General features: G+C 37.6%; 1 protein-coding gene across 1 annotated transcript in view; it reads left to right on the top strand.

The window, feature by feature from the left end:
- PLPPR1 (phospholipid phosphatase related 1) overlaps nt 1-27,430 on the top strand; it is a 338,633-nt gene that overhangs the window by 145,220 nt on the left and 165,983 nt on the right. The window contains 1 exon segment of the mRNA XM_043979379.1: nt 10,714-10,822. Within this exon segment, the coding sequence (XP_043835314.1) occupies nt 10,760-10,822 (63 nt within the window). The 5' untranslated portion in view covers nt 10,714-10,759.

The raw sequence follows: 27,430 nt of genomic DNA, 5'->3' as shown, positions 1-27,430 counted from the left end.
CTAAGGAGGGAAAATCATACCAATTAAGAAATAAATAAAAGTTTCTGTGCCAATACATAGCGAAACAGGGTCTGTGAGTAGCCCTTACTCTTAATAATAGTAGCTACACTTAATAATAGTAACACTTTAAGGTTTGCAAAATGCTTTACAGATATCGATTTAATCCTCACAACATACTTGGGAAAGAGATGCTATCATCATCCCCGTTTGACAGATGACAAAACTGAAGCACATAGAGACTAAGTCCCAGAGTCATAGAGCTAATAAATGAGGTAGAATTTAAACTCAGATCTTCCTGACTCCAAGTCTTGCACTCTCCACCTTTCCATCTGACTACCCTGTCATATCTGCTGGGGTTTTTTTGTTTGTTTTGGTTTTTTTTTTTCCCCAGTATATAAATATACTGAAACAGACTCCATGACAGATTTGAATTCAAGTTTTCCTGACTCCAGGTCTCCCATTTTATCCACTAGGTGATTTAACTGCTTTGTGCAACTTGCTTATTTGTACTTGCCACAGAATAATTCATGAGCCTTTTATCTTTGCAAAGCCCTTTTGCTTGTAAGATGTAATGCCAGTATTCCCAATACTCAGGTCTTTCATTAAACAGGGTGGCATGGAAGTATCTCCCAGGCCTTGTGGAGTCTGAGCAATACATTCTAAGAAGAAAAAAAAAAAAAGAGGAGGATGTGTGGAGCGTGGTTTGTAAGAGGTCTGTTCCCTGACCAAGAGTCTGACAAATACACTATTATTGGGTTTACGATAAAGCATCTGCCCTCCAGTGGCTCCAACCCCCACTCCTAGGAAGACAGTGCTCCCATTTCCCATTCACTCTGATTGCTCCGTGTAGCCAAAAAGGCTGCCAACGAATCCATCCAGATTTTCCCCGCCACGGGTTACTAACCAGCAACGCATTCACACAAAAGTGGGACAAGCTAGAGAGAACATTGGAACAGGTGTTAATTTAAACAATTATCCAAGAGTTTGTACACAGGCAATTTGTTAAAGGGAAAGATGTTACTGTAATAGAAACAGTGATTAAACAAACATGAATGGTTTTCAAGGGGATGATTTATATCTTTAACGAATTCGACGGTGAGCCTGGCCATTATATCTGTTTCTGACTGAAGACATCAGTGAGATGAGAAAGGAGTGTGTGTGTGTGTGTGTGTGTGTGTGGGGGGGGGGGGGGGGGGGGGGGGGGGGGGGGGGGGGAGTTGTGGCTTCCTGAATGGAATCCCTGAATGGTTGTGATTTGAAGATCTCTCTTTGAAATTGGTGAAAACCCACTGTTCCTATCAGATGGACTTAAGCCTTTTCTATTTGCCCAACTATAAATAGAACCAGCTGGTCTAAATGTAATCAGTTCTCCACCCTCTCAGGAGCTGATGATCAGGTGTGTGGATTGGGCCCTTGTTCTACTTTACTCTCATGTTTACAGCCTTTCTTTTGACCATTTTGCTGTTCCTTAGCACTACTACCAAAGTGTGAAAAGAAGAGGAGAGACAGATGTGAGATGCAGTCACAGAGTTATACTGATAATTAGCCATTTTACTTAAAAGTCAAATGAGAGAGGAAATTGAAATAGGCTAAAACCAGTGTTTGTGAATTTCCTTTATCTGCATTATCCTTTTGCCCTCCCAACTGGCAAAAATTGGCCAAGACAAAATCTGAGCTCTTAGGTCATGTCAGTACATTTGATTCAAGAGGAAAGAGATATTGGCTACAAAGCCAAATATCACTTGCTTTATACTTGCACTAGGGCTGGCCTTGATTATTTAACCAACAAACACTGGTTGATTAGCTTAAACGTCCTATGCTAAAGCACTGTATGGCAGATGGCCATGGGATTATCAGAGTAGCATAGACCCAGAATTGGACAGGACTTTACAGGACATCTAGCACAGCCCCCTCATCTTACAGATGAAACTGAAACTTGATGGACCAGTGATAGTGCTCAGCCCAGGCACAGCCATCACTCCATGTACACCAGTGGAGTGGATAGGGAAAAAAAGTGGGCCTGTGATTTAACTAAAAATGGGGAACTTCTATGTGAGTACATGAGGAAACTCCCTTTACAGATGCAGATTGAAAGTTCTCTGTGATTTATAGTCTTTAAAAATTACCCAGACCAATCCTGATGGATGAACAGACCTGCCTAGGGTAACACAGTCAATTTGTATAAGCGAAAGTGCTTAAAAGCAGGTCTTCCAGGCTCCAAGGCCAGCTCTTTCTACCATGCCAAAGCCCTTCTTGTACAACCCTGACAGGAGCTAAATGACTTCTCAAGACAATAGTACCCAGGCCTGAAATGCTACAAATCTACATCCTATTTCTTCCCACCCAAATAAGAACACAACCCAATAAGAACAAAACCTTGGTAGACTGGAAATCCTATTCCAAACTCCAGCTGTTCTATCTGGGTGGGTTACTCACATGCTTTTCTCTCTTCATCATAATACTTAAGTATATTATCTTATAACACCCCTAGAATACGATAACATATAATAATATAACATAGTATAATATAGGATTATAATATATAATATATTTAATATATAACTTGACATAACAACATAATATAACATGGGCCTATAGTCATTTTTATAAATGCACATGGGAAAGTTTTGGGCATCAATTATTTGAGTACAGTACTAAATAGAAACTTCAGCCCTAGGCAATGTATTCTTCTGACCTAGAGAAAGAAATGATGGCTAGTGTTGTTCCCTTGAGATCCACCTACATTTGATAGGGTGCAAACTTGATGTCATTTTCCATGTCCACTTTTCGTGGCAAACCCTCACTAAGTAGAGAAAAGTAATAGGATATGAGTTTATAGCCCTGGTAAATTGCAGCTCATGTTCCTGTAGAGGAAGACTACTTTAGGTGTCGAAAGAAGTCCCCCCAAATAGAAGGTATTCCAAACATAGGCCAATACAGCTTTCTTTAATAGAAACAATGGCATTTTCCATGTCTACTTTTTGTATAGTGTTGAGTAAATCCAAACTCCTTGTTTATATCAATGGTAGCTAAGAGTCCCTGGATAAAAGACAAAAATTATCAGCAGTGGCACAGTAGCTTAAGGAAGTGAAGTTGTTATGCCCTCATATATATCAAAGAGACTGTCGAAGTAAGGGATTTTATGGCTGCCTGGAGAATGCTTGCACCAGCCTGGGTTACCTGTGAAAGATGCTGCCTCTGGGTGGAGAATTATATTTGGTATATAATACATAAGCAGTCTATGTGTGCCAGTGATTTAAGTTAGCTAGTAGACTTCTGCTGAGACAAAAAATAGACAAGATATACTCCCCTGCAACCAAGTATCATAACAGAACCACTTATGTACTTTTCAATAGTGGTCTCTGAAACTAGTTTATGGTAGCATTAGATTTGGGACTCCTAATCCTTTTCTGAGAGTCTGAGATGGAAAACTGGAACCCCAAGTAGGGTGAACTCTGCCTTTGAGGTTCCTTTGGGGATTCTGTAGCTCTGAGGAGTCCATAGGTTTTAACTCTAGGCTAAGCAAGGAAGAAAGTCATTATCACCTAGGATTGCAAATGGTAATAAAAATGACCCTCTTCAAACGTGGACCAACCCATGATTGCCCAGATCATCTCTCTACCTCTACTGCAGCAACCTTTTCCTCATACTTGTGAGGCCTCCACCCTCACAGCCTCTTCCTCTGATAGTGAATTCCTCCCCAATCCTCCATTAGAGAATGCTCCCTTGCTTTCCTCCAACCTAGAACCACTCATGATTCCCTGGATTTCACTTTGTCCCTTAATGGGTAATGGATTCCACCCCCTCCTCCATCATTTTTAGATTCCTTTCATGTGTGGTTCTTTCCTATCAGAATGCAAGCTCCTTGAGGGCAGGAACTGTTTATCTTTGCATTTGTATGTGTTCTCCCTGTGCTTAGCCCATTGAAGGTACTTAATAAATGTTATATCTATCCCTATCCCTCTATCTATCTATCATCCACCTAGCTGGCTAGGTAGTTTTAAGATAAGAATCTGGTATATTGGGGGCAGGTAGGTGGTGCAGTGGATAAAGCACTGGACCTGGATTCAGGAGGACTTGAGTCCAAATCCGACCTCAGACACTTGACACTTACTAGCTGTGTGACCCTGGTCAAGTCACTTAACCCTCATTGCCCAGAAAAAAAAGAAGAAGAATCTGTATATTCCTCTTCATAGCAAAGAAACAGTAATAGGAAGACATGGTATTTTGAATATTCAAACCATATACATATTTTTCTGAATAATATTTTAGTTTTTTCCAATTACATGCAAAAACAATTTTGACCATTCATTTTTTAAAAATTTTGAATTCCAAATTCTTTCCCTCCCTCTTCTCCTTCCTCCCTGATAAGGTAAGCAAATTGACATAGGCTATACATGTGCAATCATGCAAAACATTTCCATTTTAGTCCATATATATACATACATGCAAACCACTTTCTCTTGTGTTTTATTCATCACTAGCTTGCCTGGCTCTATGAGAAGGCTCTAGATTAATCAAAATGTTTATTATCACTATATTCTCCAAAAATTCCATCAGTGTTAGTTCAGCTGTAGAATATAATTTTTCCCCCTTCTGCCTCTATGAAATAGAATGATAACATGGTTTGGTACCCATTCAGTCTGGTCACTATTCTGAAAGCTCCTATAATGAAAGGGCATTCCTCTCACTTTATTGGTTTTTTTTTTTTCCTCCCCTGTTTCTTGTGAATTCTCAGTAGGCTTCACAGGATCCAACAGAAATAATTAATGACTGAATAGTGAGTGGGTGCTGCCTGTCTTTGATTTTTAGGGGATCAAAGAAATCCTGCAGGGAAAACAACAACAAATCCAACTGTGCATTTGATGCAACATAATCTTATTTAGAATCAAGACATAAGGAGTAGCTAGATGGTACAGTGGATAAAGCACCAGCCCTGGATTCAGGAGGAACTGAGTTCAAATCTGGCCTCAGATATTTGACACTTACTAGCTATGTGACCCTGGGCAAATCGCTTAACCCTCATTGCCCCACCCAAAAAAAAAAAAAAAAAGAATCAAAGATTTAAGAACCAGATAGATCCTTAGAGATCAGCCTGTTTCAGCCCCCTCATTTTATGAATGCATAGGCTGAGACCCAGAGAGGTTAAGTATACTAGGTCAGGGTCTCAAAGGCCCTTGCCATTCCTTAACACTTTCTTTAAAATAGTGTCTACAACAGTTTGGGCACTCTTCCAATGCATATGGCACCCTCTCTATATCTTAGTAAATGGTCTTGATTATTTGCTGTGAATAAATCTCCCCTAGTGGTCAACATTCTAGTGTTCTAGAGTATTTATGCCCTTAAGTGCTATCACTGATAGATAAGGTTGATTACCACCTTCTAGCTTGGAAGAATCTGTGAACATTTTCACTCTATTGGCACAGTCTTTGAGGATTTAGAATGACCTCCAAGTTACAATGAGGCATCTGAGCAGGGTACTAGTAGAGAACTTGTCCCATACTTTTGGAAAACAAGAAGCTTAAGAAGCAAAATTGCAAATGGAAGTGTTGGCAACCAGCTAGAACATGGGCTATTAATCTGGATTCTATGAACCTCTGGGGTTCTATAGAAAAATTTCAGGGAGTCCATGAACTTGTATGGGAAAAAATATATCTTTATTTCAATGTAATTGGTTTCTTTTGTAATGATACGTATTTTATTGTATGTATTTTAAAAAAACAAAACATTATTCTGAGAAGGAATCCATAGGTTCCCTTAGACTGCTAAAAGACTCTGTGACCAAAAAAAACTAGTTAGGAAACCCTGACCAAGAGCCGTTTCCAAGCTATCTGCATGATCATTCTTAATTTTCTACTTTAAAGTCTTGTTCTTCCATAATTCTAGACCATGACACTTTATGGTAGTTCTTACTTGACAAAGATATGATCACCTAAGCTAGTTACTACTCAAGCAAAAATGTCAAAGAAACTGAACTAAATCTAACTTGAGGTAATGAAACTGGGGCTATGTATCTCTGAACTAATGACACTGGTAAAGACAAGGATATAATTCCTAGACCCTCAACTATGAACTTAGGAACATTGAAGACTTGACTGAATGGAATAACTGAATGGCTCTAGCACTTGTAAGTCTGAAAGCTCTGACAGCAATGTTTCTAATTGCTGCTACCATCTTCTAGTAACTGTTTCATAAGTATCTTCAATAAATTGGCTTCTGCAAGGTATTCAAATTAACTGCAAACCTGCAGAGAACAATTTAGGGACACACCTGTTATTGGGTAATGGACATGGTATCCCATCAGACACCCTTGTTTATCTTCCAGCAGGATTAGGATTAGGTTCTCATTTTGTTCTCTCTCTCTCTCTCTCTCTCTCTCTCTCTCTCTCTCTCTCTCTCTCTCTCTCTCTCCCTCCGTCCCTCCGTCCCTCCCTCCCTCCTTTGTTTAGAACAAAACTCAGTATCAAGCAAGTCAATTTGAATATATATATTAATAGAAGTATCAGAAAGATGTCAATATTATATTGCTTCACCTATACCATAGCTATAGATTAAAGAATCTTAGATTTAGAAGATACTTTAGGAATTATTATTTTTTTCAGAAATCCCTGTTCCTAGCTCTGATTCTACTTTCTTGCAAGTTCTTAATATCAAAAGCTCTTGCAAGCAGCTTTTCTTCAGTTTTTGATATCTCTCTAATGGGAAAAATACTCAATTGCTTATTTCAGATTCATCCAATGAAAGTTCTTATTTGCTTTTTTTAAGGTCCCCAAATCATTTTTCTTTAAGGAAAAGTAGGAAAAGTATATGGGGGGGGGGGAACAAGAAGAGGAGGGGAATATGCATATAATGATCTGAATCTGAGATTGCCTTATTCCAAAATAGCAATTTCCCTAACTGCCAGTGTCTGTCCTTCCAGCTCCCTCATTCCAATAGTTATTTAGAAATTTTCAAAAAAAAAAAGGAAAAAAAGAGAAAACAAATAAATAAAAATAACAAGAAAAAGGAATTTTCATACACCCATTCCCTTTAGTACCTCCTTTAAGTTCTAATAGAATGCATTTTTATCAGTATGCTCTCTGGTAGAGAATCCTTTTTTTTTTTTTTTGGTTTGTTCTGTCTTGTTTTGACTGAGCATACATAATATTGTTCTTAAACAAAAACATAAGGCATTTTCCTACAATGATAACAATTCACAAGATCATCAACCTAGAATAAAATCATCTTCACTATTTTACATTCTTAAAATATCATTAAGTGCTTTCAGACGCAGTATAAACAACAGCAACAATTTTCTGAAATTTTTGCTCGCACAGCTTCTTGGAATGGATACCCAAATCATCTTTCCTGGAAGCTTTAAAAGTCACATTTACAACTTAGAAATAGAATGAAGTGCTTCTCTTGCAAACCAACACAGAGCATTCTTGGTTCCTGGGATAACACTCATGCAGCCCTTTATGATGTGATAGCAACTTGTATGGACTAATGGAATTGGTGAAGATGTTGTAGCCATAACCAGTCCTACACTTGACCCCCCAGGTCCACTTCTCCTGATGCTTTACCTGCCCAGGGTCTGGAAGCATAAAAGGATTAGCCAGAAGCTGGAAATGGTAGTCAGATGTTTTTTCTTAAGTTCCATCTACCTACAGATTGCTTCCTTGAGTTACTGGTCTGATGGCTGTGGAAAGGGAGTTATATTTTATATCTTTTAATTCTTGAATTGTGTGTTTTTAATGTTTAATTATTAAAGTAGTTCTTAATTGTATTTTATGGTTCATGAGCATTGATGCATTTTTCAAAAACCTTGAACCTGCTGAATTAAGCTAAATTTAGTCTTTGCGTGTGTGTGTGTGTGTGTGTGTGTGTGTTTTATTTTTTTGCGGGGCAGTGGGGGTTAAGTGACTTGCCCAAGGTCACACAGCTAGTAAGTGTCAAGTGTCTGAGGCCTGATTTGAACTCAGGAACTCCTGAATCCAGGGCCAGTGCTTATCCACTGCGCCACCTAGCTGCCCCCTAAATTTAGTCTTAACCCACAGTATATGTTTTACAGAGTATTTTCATATATATGAGCTCATTTTATGCTCAAAACAATCCTAAGAAATAAATTTTGGAACTCTTATTATTTCTATTTTAAGGGACAGGTCAAATGAGATGCAGAGATGTAAACCGTGGTTCAATGGAAAGAATGCTGGTCTTGGTGTCAGATAACTTGGACCAATCAGTTAGTGAGTGAGTCAGTCAAACAACAAGTATTTATTAAGGACCTACTATGTGCCAAGAAAACAGTCCTTGCCCAGGAGGAACTCGCAGTCCAATGATTCAAATATCAGTTCTGCTACTTATTATCTCTGTGACCTTTGGCTAGTTAGGTAGCCTCTCTGGGTTCCAGTTTCCTCCTCTGAAAAAATGGGAGAGTAAGACTAGATATAAAGTCTCTTCCAGATCTAAATATGTGGTCCTGTCCAAAGTGATGTAGAACTGAGACTCAAGGTCAGGTCATTTGGATTCAATCAAGTTCAATGTTCATTGCAATAGATGATGTTATCTATTCATAACATACAGTGATAGACTTGTATTTGCCTTATCCTACAAATCATTTTTCATCTCTGGATTTCTTTGTCTTTTGGGGAAACATAACATTAGATATTACTGATTCAGGAAATTAAATATGAAATGTACTCTTGATTGGAAACAACATAGTAGGAGAAAATAGAACAATAGGCAGTAATACTGCATCCCCAAGTATGTTGCCTCCTGATTCATGGTCACCTCTGTGCACGAGGCAATACAATTGAAAATGTACAAAATATATGGAAAAATGTTACTACATTCCTCTTCCCATATTCATCTGTTTGTTTGGGAGAAATGGGAAAGATTTTACATTAAAAGAATACGTGGCTGTTTATTTTTTTTTTCCTTTCAGTGTTGTAAGCCTACAGAAATCTTAAATCAATTGAGGTTAATCGGCCTTTTCTTGTGGGAAGGTTCAACAAACTATAAAGAAATACAATAAAAAGAGCACTGTACTAGACATCAGGAGAGATATCTTCTAAATCTACTGACTTGCATAACCTTGGGCAAGTCACTTGGGAAGAATCCTTGATTTTCTGAGTCTTTGGGAATAATATTTATATCATCTGCCTCACAGAATTGTGAAGATCAAATTTTAATAGATAAGGCATGAAATATTATTTTAAAACTATGAAGAGCTGTTTAATCATGCTATTATTTTTACTATATACTTTACTTATGAGAGGAAACAGGCTCGAGTAAATAGAAAGCCAGACTCAGGGCCAAGAAGACCTGGCTTTAAGACTTACCTCTGAGGGGCAGCTAGGTGGCGCAGTGGATAGAGCACTGGCCCTGGAGTCAGGAGTACCTGAGTTCAAATCCGGCCTCAGACACTTAACACTTACTAGCTGTGTGACCCTGGGCAAGTCACTTAACCCCAATTGCCTCACTAAAAAAACCAAACAAACAAACAAACAAAAAAAAAAAAGACTTACCTCTGACATATGCTGACTGTGTGAACCTGGGCAAGTCACTTAATGTCTCCGTTCTCTAAGCAACAATTTAAGACTGCAATTTGAAGGACAGGCACTGACTTGCATTGCCAGAGGGGGTTTCCTCATCCAGATATTACCTATATAAATGAAATCATAGATATAATCCTTATCTCTACTTTAATTAATGTGTGTTTTTTCCCAGTGAGCAAACTCTCTTTACCAAACAAGATGAACACTCTGGCTACTATGCCATGACTGCCATGGCCAGCTATGTTTATATTGAAACATTTTAAAATAAAAATTGCACCTCCTCACATCCTACAAGTTGGGCTCTCATTTCATTTCATAACAATTCATTGAATCATTATGAGCTTTAAACAAGATAATTTATATAAAACAATTTGCAAACATTAAAGTACTTATGAAAATAATTCTTATTAATAATTAATTATCTAGAAACCTGTTCCTCAGTTACAAGGTATAAGTCTGATTTATCACTGAATGAACAGTTAGACTGGAGAAATTGAGAGAATGGTCCCATGGGACAACCCTCCCAAGTCGATGATGTGTTCTTTATTTGCCTCCAAGTAGAGCTGAAAGAAAGAAGGATACTCATAGACAGAAGATATGGGCTAAAATTCCACATCTGCTGTTTACTATCCATGGATGTGTGACTTTATCTATTTGTGTCTCTGAATCTCATTCTGTAAAATGGGCATCCTAATGTTCCCACAACTTACCTCTCTTGGTGGTCCAGAGAACTTCGTCAACTGTGCTCCACTATAGAAATGGCTACTAAGGGCATGGTATCTTATATAGAAGAATGGCCCCAGAGATTCAGGTTTGAAATTAAGCACAGGGAATTGATCAGGAATGTGCTCTAACATTCCCTCCATGTAATGTAGAAAACCGTTTCACTTTGAGACTGTTAGAATTCTGTTTGTTAAGGCTGGTGCTTATGAAGCTTTTCTTCCACTGAGGTAAGCTGGCATTGACTAAACTAGTGTGGTACAAGTAGTTTGAATGATGTTTTCTTGTCCTGGTTGATTGCTTTCCTGGATTTGCTGTGGATTGATCTATGTGACTACTTTAGCATCTTTGAACCAAGATTTGGAGGAATATCAATACAAAGTTAGACTTTGCAGTAGCAAAGCAAGGCACGGAGAAACAAGTCTTTCTTACCCCATGGTATTTCTTTTCCTTCCAGCCTAGACAAGTTCGAAAGTGTGTAGCCTCCCATCGTGTGATAAGAAATGGCTATTGGAAACAACACACAGAGAAGCTATTCCATCATCCCCTGTTTTATATTTGTGGAGGTAAGCACAGTGGTTCAATCCTGTGAAAATATTGCAGCAATAGTGGAAGTTTTCATTATGCTCCAATGAGTCCCAAAATCTGGGGCTTGGTTTGGTTGAAAACAATTAGCTCTCATGAGAATTAAATGTGATCTCATGGATATTAGGAGAAAATTAATGAATTCAGTAGTAACATGATGTCTTTATTGAGAAAGCCAACTGTAAAAAAAAGCTTATGCATTTTGTCTATAAGGTTCAAAAGAAATACTTGTTCATTTTTCCCCATTTCTTTCAAGTGGTAACTCAAATATGTTCTTTCCAACAAAACCTTTAGTTTATGTATATTAAGTATGTCAAGAAATTTATGCAAATTATTTTCAGAAAGGTGTCCTTGGAATTCAGACAATCAGGGCTTCTTCTTTTTCTTATGTAAGTTCAAGGATATCTCTTCAAAGTCAAAAGGCAAAAATATCTTTTAGATGAGTGTTTTCTATCATGTTTTTTAAAATGTTTTAGACTAGCTAGCTACTCTCTTATCCTATTAAGTCAAGACATTTGAAAGTGTATTTTAAGTCCAGAATCCCTTTGACTGAGAATAGATTTTCTGAGTTTGATTAGGTCCTGAATCTCCCCCTAGTTCACCCCTCCATACTCCAACACCACTTTTTCATACTGCTTATTTGCAAGGAAGGGAGAGACACAGAGGAGAGTCAATATTTAGAGCAGGGACGGGGACAGGGCAGGGGAAGGCAGGGGGATGGGGAGTTCATACAATACTATCTCAAGCCAGAGTGCTACAAAATGAAAAGCCACTTTGAAAGATGTCCCAGAATAAGTTTCAGATTCTTAAGAGACACTGCTCTTTAATCTCAGTACCCCATTTTTCTGTCCCCTCACCCTCATAATGTCTAAGATATCCTTAGATGACCTATAGGCTGAGTCACCAGAGACCAACTTTTAAAAGCAGATCATAAGGGGCAGATAGGTGGCGCAGTGGATAGACCACCGGCCCTGGAGTCAGGAGTACCTGAGTTCAAATCTGGCCTCAGACACTTAACACTTACTAGCTATGTGACCCTGGGTAAGTCACTTAACCCCAATTGCCTCACTAAAAAAAAAAAAAGCAGATCATAATAAAGAACTAAAAGACATATTATAAGTGTTCTGTGATACAAGTTTACCCTAGACCTAGGTAATATAAGGTGGATTCAGTGTGAGCAAGAGGCCCTAGGATCAATAGGGAGAAGAACACAATTGATTATGTGAGATGTCCACCTGACCTTAGGCAGTCTTCTTGGAAGAAACCCTCCTTTGAACACGCACTAATCCAAATGAAGTATTTTTCTGAAAATTTTCTTTGATAGGCATTAATAAAAGATTGATTTTCATACTCCCATGGCCTGGCTCATTTCCTACCAATTTGCCTGACCATGGGCAAATCAGTTCACTATTCCAAGTGTGGACTTCTTTATTGGTAAAATAGTGATAATAATCTTCCCTACTAATCTCAGAAAGCTCTATGAAGATTAGGACAGATAATGTATAAGCGGCAGTTGTTGTTATTGTTGTTGTTCATCCTTTGTTCTTGAAGAGAAATGATGACATCATGAAGGTAACATCTTGATTTGTATTTGAATTGGATTCAAGTGTGGTAAAGTTGTATTAAGTTGTCAGCCTCACACTCTCCTTCCAAGTCATCAAAGTCCAAAGGCAAGACAAAAGTCCAGACAACTAGAGAAGGCTTGGGATCAGTATGGTTAATGTCTAGACTAGCTTTTGTCAGCTGTGAAGTGCTCTGCAGATACATACACAGTTGTGTGTGTGTGTGTGTGTGTATACATATATATATATATACACATTTATGCATATTTAGATACCAAGATTCAAGGCATTTGGTAGTAATTTTTGTTTTTTCATCTGGAACATTTGCCACATTGTAGACAAGGTCAACTTCTCAATATGCAATCACCACTAAATAACTGATCCTATAAGGCAGCTAGGTAGCTCAGTGGATAAAGTTCAGGGTCCGGAGTAAGGCAGACTCATCTTCCTGAATTCACGTCTGGCCTCAGACTTACTAGCTATGTGACCCTGGCCACCCAGTCACCAAATTGCCAGGAATGACTCTGCTGCTGCTCTGATAACAATGATGAGGGATAAATCAATAAATGAGCATTTATTAAGTACCTATTATGTGCCCTGTTCTGTGCTAGGTGCTGGTCATACAAAGACAAAATTGAAACAATATCTGCCATCAAGGACCATTCATTCTATCAAGGGAAACAATTTGGACACATAAAGGCATATACAGAATTTATACAAAATAAATGCAAGGTAATTTGGTGGGAGAAAACACTAAAATCTGGGGGAATCATAAAAAAACTTTAAAAACTTTATGTAGGAGTTAGCATTTGCACAGAGCTTTGACAGAAACTGAGGGTTCTTAGGGTACAGACAGCAACAGAGAGGAAAAAAGAGATAAGGAGAGGAGAAGAGAGGAAAAAAAGAAAGGAGAGGAGAGGAGAGGAGAGGAGAGGAGAGGAGAGGAGAGGAGAGGAGAGGAGAGGAGAGGAGAGGAGAGGAGAGGAGAGGAGAGGAGAGGAGAGGAGAGGAGAGGAGAGGAGAGGAGAGGAGAGGAGAGGAGAGGAGAGGAGAGGAGAGGAGAGGAGAGGAGAGGAGAGGAGAGGAGAGGAGAGGAGAGGAGAGGAGAGGAGAGGAGAGGAGAGGAGAGGAGAGGAGAGGAGAGGAGAGGAGAGGAGGAAAAAGGTCAGTAAGAATCCTTCTGTTGGAGGGAAGGACTCATTCAAGTCTTTCCTTTTCATTTTTTCCTATTTATCAAAGGATTAGGGTAAAATGTTTTGCTACCATATTTTTAATGTTTCAACCCTTATTTCTTTGTGACAGAAAACAAATTTCAAGAAGTAAGCTGACAGGAAATCGGATAGGGGATAAGTCATCCGTCATCATCTTTATGCCCCCAGTAGCAATTTTATTTTAAATTTGCTTAAAAATCAGAAGAGAACAAAACCTCAGAGTAAGATGTTTAATTTATAGCCTAGAGCAACCATCTCTGAAGATTTTCAGCCCTCTAATGCGTGAATGATGAGCTTGACTGGTAGAGCAGGTGATAGAGATATAAATTAGTCTTCCTGTGGCTTAACCTGACACAAACACAAAAATAAATCAAAGAACTGAGCTTTCATCTCTTTATTTTAGTGTATCCTCACTTGTATAAAGAGTGAGCATATCTTTGACAGGACTCCTGATGATCATTGTAGCTGCTTGTGCTGTCCACCTCCCCAAAATTACTTTTTAAGGTTGTATGTGTGTATGTGTGTGTGTAGATATATACATAACACAACACATATATACATATATGTGTGTGTGCATTTCCCCATATATATGTTGTTTCTTTCAATAGAATAAGTTCCTTGAGAGCAAAGAGAACTTCATTTTTGTGATTTCCTTAGCTCCAAGCACAGAACCTGGAATTTAGGAAGTACTTGATAAATTCTTGTTGGAGAAATGAATGAATGAATCTTTGACTTCTAGGAAAGAGAATGGCAATTCTTTTGCCTCATATCTGAAACTTGGCATCTCCCATATAAATGATCAATCCAACTTCTCACACTTACTCCCTGTGTGGCCCTGAGCAAGCCACTTAATTTCCCTGAATTCCTGTGGCCTTATCTATAAAATGAGGGAGTTGAACTAGATCATCTCTGAGTTCCCTTACAGATCTAGATCTATGATCCTATGGACATTTTACATGGAGGATACCATAGCAGTATGTATATTTCATTTTTTTTTTGCAACAAACATTTATTTTATTTTTTCTAGTTACATGTAAGAGTAGTTTTCAACATCCATTTTCATAAGATTTAGAGTTCCAAATTTTTCTCCCTCCCTTTCCTCCCTCCTCCACAAGAAAGCAACCAATCTGGTATAGGTTATATATGTTCAATCTACAAGTGCTCTTTTTGTCAGTTCTTTCTATGGGGGTGGATAGTATGTCTCGTCATTAGTCCTTTGGAATTGTCTTGGATCATTGTATGGCTGAGAGTAGTTGTCATTCACAATTGCTCATCAAACAATACTGCTTTCACCATGCACAATGTCCTCCCAGTTCTGCTCCTTTCACTATACATCAGTTCATATGAGTCTTTCCAGGTTTTCCTGGGATCATTCTGTTTGTCATTTCCTATAGCACAATACCATTCCACTACAATCATATACCACTACAGCTTCTTCAGTTGATGGACATTCCCTTGATTCCCAATTCTTAGCCACCACAAAGAGTTGCTATAAATATTTTTGTACAATTTGTATATTTCATTTTTTTCATTGTAACACACAAATTCGATTATTGTCTCTAGGCTGATGATTCTCAAATCTGCTTATCCAACCCTATCCTCTCTACTCATTTCCAACTGCCTAAGGGACACCTCAAACTGGATGTCCCAACATATCCAAAACTGAACTCATTAGCTTTTCCCCAAAACCTTCCCATCTTCCTAACTTTCTTATTAAGGCTGAGAGTACCACCATCCCACAGTCACCCAGGCTTTAAGCCTAGGTATCAGCCTCCATTTCTTGCTCTCTCATTGCCCTATATCCAATCTGTTGCCAAGACCTGTCAATTTTACCTTTGTAACATCTCCTTCTCTCTTCTGACATTACCACCCCCCTAGCACAGGTTCATCTCCTCATAGTTAGACAAGTACAACTGCCTGCTGGTGGATTTGCCTGCCACAAGGCTCTCCTTACTCCATTCCAACCCCTACTTAATTGTCAAAGTGATCTTCCTGAAGCGGAGATCTGATTATGTCATCACCACCACCCCCACTTCCTCTGACTCAATAAACCTCAGTGGTTCCTTATCACCTTCAGGATTAAATGTAAAATTCTCTCTTTGAAATTGAAAACCCTTTATAATCTGCCCTGCTTCATGTATTATTATATATTACACCCCGTCAAATACTCTCCTACCAGTGACACTGACCTCTTTACTCTTCCTCAATATTGAGGGAATAGATACTCCATCTCCCAACTGGCATTTTCTCCAGCTGTCCCCCATGACTGGCACGTTCTCCCTTCTCATCTCTACCTCCTGGTTTCTCTGCCTTCCTTCAGGTTCCAGCTAAAATCCCACTTTCTACAGGAATCCTTGCCTGATTCCTTTAATTCTAGTCTGTCCCTCTGTTGACTATTTCCAATTTATCCGATTTATTATATAGCTCATTTGAACATAGTTGTCTGAATGTTCTCTCTTTCACTAAACTATGAGCTCCTGATGAACAAGAACTGTCTTTTACTATTTTTATATCCCTAGAATTTAGCATAGTGCCTGATACAGTGCCTAGTGCTTAATGAATGGTATTTTGTTTTGTTTTCTCCCTTTTTTTCAGGGCAATGAGGGTAAGTGACTTGCCCAGGGTCACACAGCTAGTAAGTATCAAGTGTCTGAGGCAGGATTTGAACTCAGGTCCTCCTGAATCCAGGGCCAGTGCTTTATCCACTGTGCCACCTAGCTGCCCCTTTAATGAATGTTTAATGACTGATTTACTAAGTGACTTGTCCAAGGCCACAGAGGTAAATTGGCCATCAGGAATCCAAGCCCAATTGTTCTACCTGAAAATGCAGCATCCTAGAGGGAATGAGGAGGAAGTGAACAGGGTCTTGAATTTTTCTTTTCTTTCTTTTTTTTTTTTTTATTGAGGCAATTGGGGTTAAGTGACCTGCCTAGGATCACACAGCTAGTAAGTGTTAAGTGTCTGAGACCGGATTTGAACTCAGGTCCTCCTGACTCCAGGGCCAGTGCTCTATCCACTGCACCACCTAGCTGCCCCTTGAATTTTTCTTTAAACACCTTTTCAATTTTGAGCACAAAGCTTGAATGTGGAGGCCCAGCCTGAGATTACCCAGAGCAAAAGGTGAGAGAAGTAAGAGCAATAGGTACAAGTTGCAAAGAGGAAAATCTAGTCTTAATGTAAGGGGGGAAACTTCTTAACAATTAGATACCTAAAGTATAAGAAGTTGCTGTCATCACAGACCTTAAGCAAAGTCTGGATAACCACCTGTCTTATATGACATAGAAGAGATTCCTTTTCAGGTATAACATGGAGTAAATGACCTTGAGTGTCCCTTCCTTCCAACCTGGAGATTCTGTTATTCTGTGACTAGTTAACAACCTTGTCTCACATAGTCCCCAGGAACAACTTCAAATATGGAAGGGAAAAATTACTTTCAGAAATGTGTACAGGATAGAATTCCTATCTTTTCCCTCATGAGATCAATATCATGTATAAACAAAATAAAATATTCTATTCATATCTTTCTAGTTAATAGTTCTAACTTCCTTATGTATCTGCATTTATCAATTGAAAATAAAAGTAGTAGTATCAAGTGGGCTTCTTTCTTTTACAAGATAACTTGTCAACAAGCAATGCTCTAAGTAGCAAATAGTATTTGGGACAAATTTAGCTGGTAGATGGGGCAGGGGAACTTAGCAGAACGGAGGTGGCACAGAGGACAGTCTATCCTAAAGTACAATAATATTAGGAGATGAAGGATCCCTTCCCTCAGGAGGCTCAGGCTGTGCCTCCTAAGACATAGTCAATTGTTCCCAATTGCAATATTCTGCCCCTTCATCTCCTTTTGAGGCCTATGAGGGGTGGGGGCCATTAACTGTGTCATAGGAGGTCACAGGATGAACTCCCTTAGAGAAGGCTTATTTCTTCCCTCAGTGCAACTGTACCATGGCTGTAGGGAGGAAGTATGTCTCAGATGATGGTGCTCTGGGAGAAAATCCCATTTGCCCTCACTCTAGTTATAGCTCTCGTAATGAGTAATAAAATGTCCAATAAGTAGGAAGTCACAGGGAGAAGGAGAAGGAAAGGGCTTAGGTAATTGACAAACTGGATAACCATCCCTAAGTAATTGTAAGTTGCCCCAAAATAGAGTGAAGTACTTGTAAAGTGAAATACCCAAATCCCACATGTGGCCATTTTGGAAATTCCTAGAACTGAGATTTACACATAGTGACATTTCCCTTTTGGCATTGTATTCCTGAAGTCTCTATTGCATTCTTTTCAAGAAAATCTCACTGTGTTTTTTGTAAAGTCACCTATGAACTGAATAGTCAAAACTCAAATGATTATGTATTTGCTAGAAGCAACTCTCCAGCATGTTTTCTAATGGACAAAAAGTTCTAAATGGAGATTTTTCCAGGACAGTGGATGGTATAATACAATGAGCAATTGGATATAATGTATGCTACCAATACTAGATTTGCACAGATGTGACAGTTTTATCATTTTGATGACTGCCTATAATTGAAATATTTTATTGCCCATTTTGGACAACTCATTTTTCTTTTGTACATCTGCCCCAGTGTACAAGCTGACTATGATGTATCCTAATTCCAAGATTGAGAAATTCATGGAGCTCTGCAGTAAGCTAATGTAGCCAAATGTCTTTCTCCCCATGCAAAATCTGAGCATTTTCCTTGCATTATTTTAATACAATGGACCTGATTTCTGTCAGCATGGACCTTGATTATTGCTTTTATCTCTTATTTTAGAAATGATAGAATGTATTGGCATTGACTTGACTTTTGACCTTGAAATTGGTTGTGATTTGTATGCTTTGTTTTACTTGTTCCTAGGAAAAGGATAGATAGGTTCTTAGTTCTGGCAATTTTTAAAAACTTATTGAAGTCAAATCAAGAAGTTGGTTTTTTTTTTTATTTTAATACACTCTTTACCCCCTACTTTCTCTTGCCATCCCAGTCAGGGACAATTACACCTTACAATTACAAAGCATTCCTATCCAATTTTTAAAAAAATTAAAGTAGACATTGATTTAGGTTTCAACCAAAAAGCAAAGATAAATGCTTTATTTGTAATTATTAAATGGAGATAAAAGAAGAAAATAAAGGGAGAATACAGCATACATATATGTCCCATTAGATACTTCAAGAATTAGTAGGTACAATATAGGTAGAAGAATCGTAGTAGAGAGGACCAGTAATTCACAGAAGACAATGCCCAAGAATGTAGTCAACAATAAAACTCATGGCTTCAAATATCTATAAGCAAATGTCCAATATATAGACAAAAAATCATGGGGAACTCAAGATCCTAACAAAAGAAGACAAATTTCATTTCATTAAGTGCTGCTCAGACTTTCTGGGCTATGATTCATAGACCAGCTATGCTTATAGAAGTGAGGGGAGAAATAACAAATTATACCGATGTAAAAAAAATCTAGAAACTATAAGGAAACAGTACGATGGAGAGTATTTGTGCATTTATCATCAGTCAGTGGATCAGAGACAATATTGTCTTATGAGTAGAGCAAAAATCACCAAGAAATAAAAGAAAGAAATAGATCAGGAATTTGAGAGAAATGGATTGCATATCTAGCATTGGCTAAACTCTTACTCTTCCAAAAGCAAAACCACTAATAATCTCTTAGCTTGACTTTGTGATGAATTCATCTTTCAGAATATGGTGGAAGCAATCAGAGGAATTGCTATTCTGGGCCTAATTCTGATGAATGAAAGAGGAACTTATTGTTGAAGGGAAGTGATGGGAACCCTGGAGAAAAGTGGTCATTCCCATCTTAGACTTCAAGGTAATGAATAAACAGAAAGTCAAGTTCTCAAGTTTACAAATACTGTAACTTTAGTAAATATTCCAAAGGGTTGAGAGAAGATATGAATACAATCTCATATTCTCATATCCCACAGGAGGATTTAATACTAGAAGAATTAGACATTTGCAAGTAGAAAATTCTGATGATACAATCACTAGCAACTCCAATATGAAGAAAAGGGGGAAGTACACAAAGAGATTTATGTGGATACATGTAGAACTTATCAACCAAGTCAAATTCTTTAAAAAATATATTTATATTAAGTAGCAACAATGACATATAATGTATATAAAATGCTGTAATGGTCCTATAAAAATATTGTGAGGTGCACTAAAATTCAGAATGAAATGAAGTTAGGAATGAATATTAAGGCAGTGCAAAAAGAGTATTTTGAGGTGTTTGTGTGTTTTTTAAGCAATGATGAAGACATGAAGACTATCAAAGAAGGAAGAGGATCATGGGATTAAGAGCTGGAAGGGAGCTTAGATGCCACCTAGTCCAACACTTTCATTTTATAAATGAAGACCTGGAAGTGAAAGAGATTAAGTGACAAATAGGGTCACACAGCTAATACTAATTTGAAGCCAAGTTTTCCTGACATCATATCTAGCACTCCATCCTCTACTCCATACTGCCTATCTACTCAGGAATTTCTACTCAGGCTATAGAAGAATTCTATTGGATTTAGCATCAAAGGAACTGAGTTCAAATTCTGGCTCTGCTACATTGCTACTATGTGACCTCAGAGAAGATACTTTATTCAAGCCTCAATTGCTTCCTCTGTGAAATGATGAATTTTGATTACATGATCTCTAGATCCTTTTTCAAATCATATGTTGCTTCTCTGCTAAGGAAAATCACCTGTGAAATAGAAAATAAAAATGGTTGAATGGATTCTTAAAATCAAAGATACTTACTAGTTGTGTGACCCCTGGGCAAGTCACTTAACCTGAATTGCCCCACAAAACAAACAAAATCAAAGGGAAGGGAAGGAAATAATAAATGATGGTAAGAGAACGCATAGCTACTCTCAATAAGTTCAAGTCATAAAGCTCATGTAAAAGACATTTAAGGATACTGAAACAACTTATAAATGTGATTTCTGAGCCACTCTGTGATTTTTGAAAAATTGTGGAAAATAGGACTAGTATCTCATTACCAGAGATGGGCAAATAGTCTTGAATTTTTAAAAAATGTGTGTTGGACTCAGAGTGGAAAGGTTAAAGATTCCTCAAACTATAAGTTCTTTTCAAAAATAATATTTTATTTTCTCCCCAATTACATGTAAAAACATTTTTAACATTCAGGGTTTTTGAAATTTTAAGTTCCAAATTTTATTCCTCCCTCTCTCCCCTCCCCCCTCCCTGAGATGTAAGCAATCTGAAATAGGCTGTACATGTGTAATCATGTGAAGCATTTCCATATTAGACATTTTGTGCAAGAAGATGAACAGATGACAGGGAGAAAGAAATAAAGGAAGGAAGAAAGGAAGAAACAAAGGTATGCTTCAGTCTGTATTCAGACAACATTAGTTCTTTCTCTGGAGGTGGATAGCATTTTTCATCATGAGTCCTTTGGGATTGTCTTGGACCATTGTATTGCTGAGAATAGCCAAGTCATTTACAATAGTTTATGATACAATATTGCTGAGAATGTGTACAATGTTCTGGTTCTGCTCACTTCACTTTCTTTCAGTTCATGTACATCTTTTCAGGTTGTTCTGAAATCATCCTGCTTGTAATGTCTTATAGTGCAATAATATACCACAATCATATTCCACAACTTGTTCAACCATTACCCAGTTGATGAGCATCCCCTCAATTTCCAATTCGTAGCTTCCACAAAAAAAAAGAGCTACTATAAATATTTGTGTACAAATAGGTCCTTTTGTCCTTTTAAAAAAACTCTCTTTGGGTTTCAGACCTAGCAATTATATTGCTGGATAAAAGGATATGAACAGTTTTGTAGTCCTTTGAGAATAAAAAGTATTGGTTCTTTAGCTTAACTTGGATTCTTAGTAAACATCCTGGAATATTCTAAAAAGGATGGTTTGTGAGCATGTAGAAAGAGAAGGAATGATCATAGAGAGCTGAGACTGGGTTTATCACAAGTCATGTGAGACTAAACATAATTTTTGTTGAATATTGAATGAAATTAATTACTTTCTTTTTTGACAGGGTTACTAGACTGGTGGAATAGGATAATAATATAGTGATAGTCTAAATTTTAGCAAAGCATTTGACAAAATCTCTCATGCTATCCTTGTAGAGAAAAAATAGAGATATGTGGGCTAGCTGAGAATCCAATTAGGTGAATTTAAAAATTGGTTGAATGATAGAAAACCAATAATTAATCACTGATCTATCAATGTCAACTTGGAGGGAAATCTCTAGTGGAGTGCTCCCAGGAATGTGTCCTTGGATAAGTACTTTTCAATAATTTTAACATTAACTTTGCAGAAGATATTATAAATAGAATTTTTATCAAATTTTTAGCTGACATGAGTTTGGAAAGGATAGCCAACATTTTGAATAACAATAAGTATCACAAAATATCTTACCTATTTAGAATAATGGGTCAAACCTAATCAAATGAAATTTAATTGGAAAATGCAAAGTCTTTTCCTTGGGTTTAAAAAAACACACAAATACATAAGAACAGGATGGGGAGGCATAGCTGGATAATAATAATAATCATTATTATTTTCTTTATTATAGCAACTAACATTTATATAGCATTTTGAGGTTTGCAAAGCACTTAATATATGTTATCTCATCTTATCCTAACAAAACCCCTAAGAAATAGGTGCTATTGGGGGCAGCTAGGTAGCACAGTGGATAAAGCACCAGCTCTGTATTCAGGAGGACCTGAGTTCAAATCTGGCCTCAGACACCCTGACACTTACTAGCTGTGTGACCATGGGCAAGTCACTTAACCCTCATTTCCCTGCAAAAAAAAGAAAAGAAAAGAAAAAAGAAATAGGTGCTATTCCTGTCCTCATTCTATAGATGAAGAAATCAGTGCTAAAACAGATTAAGTGACATTTCCAAAGTAATACAGTTAGTAGGTGTCTGAGGTGGGATTTGAAGCCTGGTCTTTTTTACTCCAAATCTAGCACTTTCTTCGTAACCTACCAGGCTACACTTATAGAGACATAGTATTCAGAATATGATTATTTGGCTCTATTCTTCCCTAAACAGACCATATATTGATTATTGTGTTCACTTCTGGGAGGCACATTTTGTAAAGTCCAGTGATAAGCTGAAATGCATCCAGAAAAAGGCAACTAGCTGAGGGGACTGGAGACCTATTATAAGAAGAAACTACAGATGTTTGGCAAAAATGAAAAAGACTTGTGAGAGAAGGGAGACTTGACAACTGTCTTGAAATTTTGAAGGGTTGTCATGTAAAAGAGTTGGTTAGATTTCTTCTTGGCCCCAGAAGATAGAACTAGGAAGTGTGTGGAAGATGGAGAGAGTCAAATTTGGCCTTGATGTAAGGGAAAACTTAGTAAATAGAACTATCTACAAGTGGATTAAGATGCCTCAGGAGGTAGTTGGTTTCCCTTTCACAGGTAAAGGTGGGAGGATAATTTGTTGGGAATGTAATAGTGATGATTCCTATTCAGTGAGAGATTGTGCTACATGACTTCTAAGATTCCTTCCACTTCTTAGATTCTGCTATTCTGTTAAAATCCTTGATGTACCAGAATAGCAATTTTTAATATATATTCAAATAATGCTGATCAGTTTTACATCAGTCATGTAGTTGAGTCCAAACTAAGCAATGTGACATTGTTCAAGGCAAATATTTCCTTTTCTTCTATCTATAAATGTCAATCAAAAGGCTTGAAATGGAACCAGCTAGTATCCCCTCTTCTTTTGATAAGAAGACTTGGCATGCCAATCCATGATACTTATCCCTTCTCATTTGGAAGTAAATCAGGACAGAGAATTTCTCATGGCTTATTCTGCAGGCATGTTCTTACTCATGAGAACCAGTATGTTCTAGTGAATTGGGAATTCAGATATTCAGTCATACCACTAATATGTTATATGCCCAGGCATGTATCCCTTAAACCTCACTAAACTTTATATTCTCATTTTGTTTTATACTTGTATTGACATCACAAAGTCATTGTGTACACTGAAAGCTTTAAATCAAGCATCCCCTAAATGTGTAGGCTTATATGTTTACATTTGGTAAAGCTTCAGAAAGGTTCTAAGAATAGGATCTTTCTGGTTTAATTATGTACTCTGCTTAACCGAGGATTAATAAGAATCCTATTTCAGGCTATGCTCAGAATTTTCTAAGGTATTTTAGTATTTTTGTCTTAAAATAAAAATAATCTATGTGGATTTGGTGACCTCAAAATCCCCAGGAATTGTTTTGAAGATCAATGATGAATGCACAGACCTATAGCTATAGCCAGTATAAAGATTTGACCTAAATCTCCACTGACCTCAGGACATATCCTGGAAGTTGATGGTTGAAAACCTTCTCTGTTAAGAAGTTGTTTTCTGTAGATTTGCCTCAGTCAATTAAAAAAAAAACATGTGGAGAATATCCTCTGTTTAATTGAGGGCTCCAGTTACCTGGGTGCTGATTAATTGAAATTATATATAAATATTTCACATGGTCATATATGTACATGTGTCTGGGCTGCACTTTTGATTTGTCAGTAAGCAAACTTCATTGAGTACTCTAGCCATACAAGATGAGCCCTTTCCTAGAATCACATGCCCTCCACAGGTGTTTCACTAAAACTTTTGCCTTGCCACAACATTGTGCTATTTCCCAGAGTATGCTGTGGCATGTCTGCTAGGTGCACAAGGGGCATTAGCAGCTTCTGTGAACATCAATATCCATGGTCTTAAATTTTCTATTCAAGAATCTTTTATCTGTGTGTGTCATGAATGGCATTCTTTGTACCACATGATCTGGCCATAGAAAATATCTAGGGCACCCTAACATTTTCCATTTGTGGAACATGACCAGCCAAACCAATCTCTGTTTAAGAGATATCATGTTGGGGCAGCTAGGTGGTACAGTGGATAAAGCACCGGCCCTGGATTCAGGAGGATCTGAGTTCAAATCTGACCCTAGACACTTGACACTTACTAACAGTGTGACCCTGGGTAAGTCATTTAACCCTCATTGCCCTGCAGAGAGAGAGAGAGAGAGAGAGAGAGAGATCATGTTTCTTAAACTTCATTTTTTATTTTGCTATTTTGTACAGGCAACCTTTAAAGGTATGAATCCTTGATTCAGTTTGGGTTGCATTTTTCCTTTAAAAAACTATTTCCCCCATCAACTTTGCAATTGTGAATGCTGCTATTTGAGCTCTTTGTATTTCTCTTGATTATAGCTCCAAAAGTCAATGGAGTTTAATTCCTAAACCAAAGATAAATATACCTGCTGTGATAATTTAGTCAGCAATAGTATGCTTTCATGCTAAGGTTTACCTACAGCCTCAAAGATACACTACATATAAATTGATATGAAATCAAATATGTTTTCTATATAATACTTTAGAAAACATGGGACTTGGCTAATTCTCATTGCCTTAATGCGCAAACATGATTAGAATCATGGAAATCCAAGACTTGCCGGATTCCTGAGCAGAATTTTAATTAGAGTAACATTAAATATTGCTGTTGCTAACATTTGGGGTTTTTAAAGTCATACTGTAGAGTGATCATTAATGCAAATAATAAAAGCCATGATAACAGTTGTAAGACTAGCTTAGGCAAATGTATTTCTCATTGTGGTACTCCGGGTTTCATTTCTTAGATGATTGGCCCATTTATGATGTTATACATGACATATAACAAAGTATATCCTTGACTTCACTTTGGGACCTGTTTGTAAAACTTGATTCTCTCTTCTGTTCGCACTTGAAGTCAGTAAGGTCAGGGATCTACCAATGACGTTAGAACTGAAGTTCTTAGGCTTTTGCAGTGCACAAAGAGCCTGTTGACACAGATGATTCTGGAACTCACCTCCCACCTATAGCCTCTTACTGTTTTCAGAAATACTCACCACTGTAATTAAGGGGAATGTTAATACTGTTTTTTAACAAGACATACAGAGAATCTCGTTTTCCAAAATATCATGCATTAGTGATTACCACCAAAACCCACTTTATAGACATGGAAATCTGACAAACATTTAATCCTATAAGAGACCAGCCCATTGACCACATATAGAACCTTCTCTTACTACCTGTGGTTTATTTGTGACAATCCACCTACCCACTATAGTAGAAAAATTTAGATGTGTCTTTTTGCTCTCTCTTATTGTGAGGATTTGAGGAAATAATCTAATTTTTCTGCTTGTCACTTTCCAGAAAAATAAAGGGAAACTATAGTAACCTGTGTAAGCTTTGGCAAATGAGGGATCTAGCAAGAGAAGGGCTACTAGTATCCATGATAACTAACTGTACACTTTTCAGTTAGAGGGCATTCTTGTCTTGTCGCACTGGGGATTTAGACATACTCTTTGCATTTATATAGATATACTAAGAACTTAATTAGTGACAACATCAATACAATTTTGATTATATGATGGCCAAAGATAATTATTAAATTTGTTTCTTCATAAACAAAGGTGACATTCTTGACTAATACAACCAGGAGTATCAGTGATGATCTTAGGGATTTCATCATCCTATCATTTCCCCAATACAAAGCTAAAGAGTGCTGGGGTATGTGCCATACAACAGAGAAAATCCTACTTCACACCAAAGCAATTTTCCAATTTACCTTTCTCTGCTTCCCCTACTCCCCATAACAAATTCAATTCAACTCAACCAGCATTTATTAGCATTGTGCATGGTACTGTATAAAAAGATAGAAAATTATTTTCAAGGATAGAAAAAATCCCTGACATTAAGGAGCTTGCTTTCTGTTGGGGAAATAACATGTACATAGGTAAGCAAATACAAATATATGCAAAGTAATTTCAAGGAGAGAAACCACAGACAACTGGGAGAATATGGTAAGATGAGGGAGCAAGTATTTATTGAGCATATGTCACATACCAAGCTAAATGCTTTACAAATATCTTATTTGAGCCTCACAACAACCCTGTAAGGTCCATGCTTTTGTGATCCTTATTTTATAATTGAGGAAACTGAAGCAGACAGAGGTTAAGTGAACTGGCCAGGGACACATAGCTAGTAAATGTCTGAGGCTGGATTTGAACTCAGGTCTTCCTGACTCCAAGCCCAATGAACCATGCCTCCTGTAAGACCTCTTATAGGTGATGATCCTCGAAGGGAGTTAGAGTTTCCAAGAGGCCGAAGTTAAAGTGAAGAACATTCTAGGCATGAGGGACAGCTTGTAAAAAAAGCACAAAAACATGGGAGATGGAATGTTGTTCCAGAGTTGTTCCTGAGACATAGGGAATAGCAAATAAGCCAGTATGGTAGACTATCAGGTACATGAAGGAAAGAAATATATAATCAGTCAGAAAATAGAGATTGGAAAGAGATGGTTGGAACCATATTGTGAAGGGCTTTAAAAGCCAAACAGAAGAGTTTATATATAATTCTGAGACAATAAGGAGCCACTGAAACTTTTTGAGCGGGGGAGTGACAGCATCAAACACATATTTCAGGAAGATCCAATCAGCAACCAAGAGAAAGATGGAATGTATAAGGGAGAAACCAGGTGTAATATCAGTTAGGAGTCTATTGCATTAGTCCAGCTGAGAGGTGAAGAGTTCCTGGATTTGAATGGTTGTGAAATGAGTGAAGAAAAAGGGGAGAATGTGAGAGTTTTGTTATTGTTATTTTAATTGAACTAATATGACTTTACTGGCATAAGAAGACCCCAGTGAAGAACTTCTCTTACCAATGTAGAAAGGCATTTTCTCTGCAACTTGTAGTCTTAGAGACTTTCCCTGGGCATGGAAATATTAAGTGATTTGCCTAAGATCATAGTATGTGTAAAAAGAAGGACATGAATC

Source organism: Dromiciops gliroides, chromosome 1 (genome assembly GCF_019393635.1).
Source record: "Dromiciops gliroides isolate mDroGli1 chromosome 1, mDroGli1.pri, whole genome shotgun sequence".
Taxonomy (NCBI): domain Eukaryota; kingdom Metazoa; phylum Chordata; class Mammalia; order Microbiotheria; family Microbiotheriidae; genus Dromiciops; species Dromiciops gliroides.
Note: the sequence above shows the minus strand (reverse complement) of the source record. Positions and strands in the feature narration are given on the sequence as shown.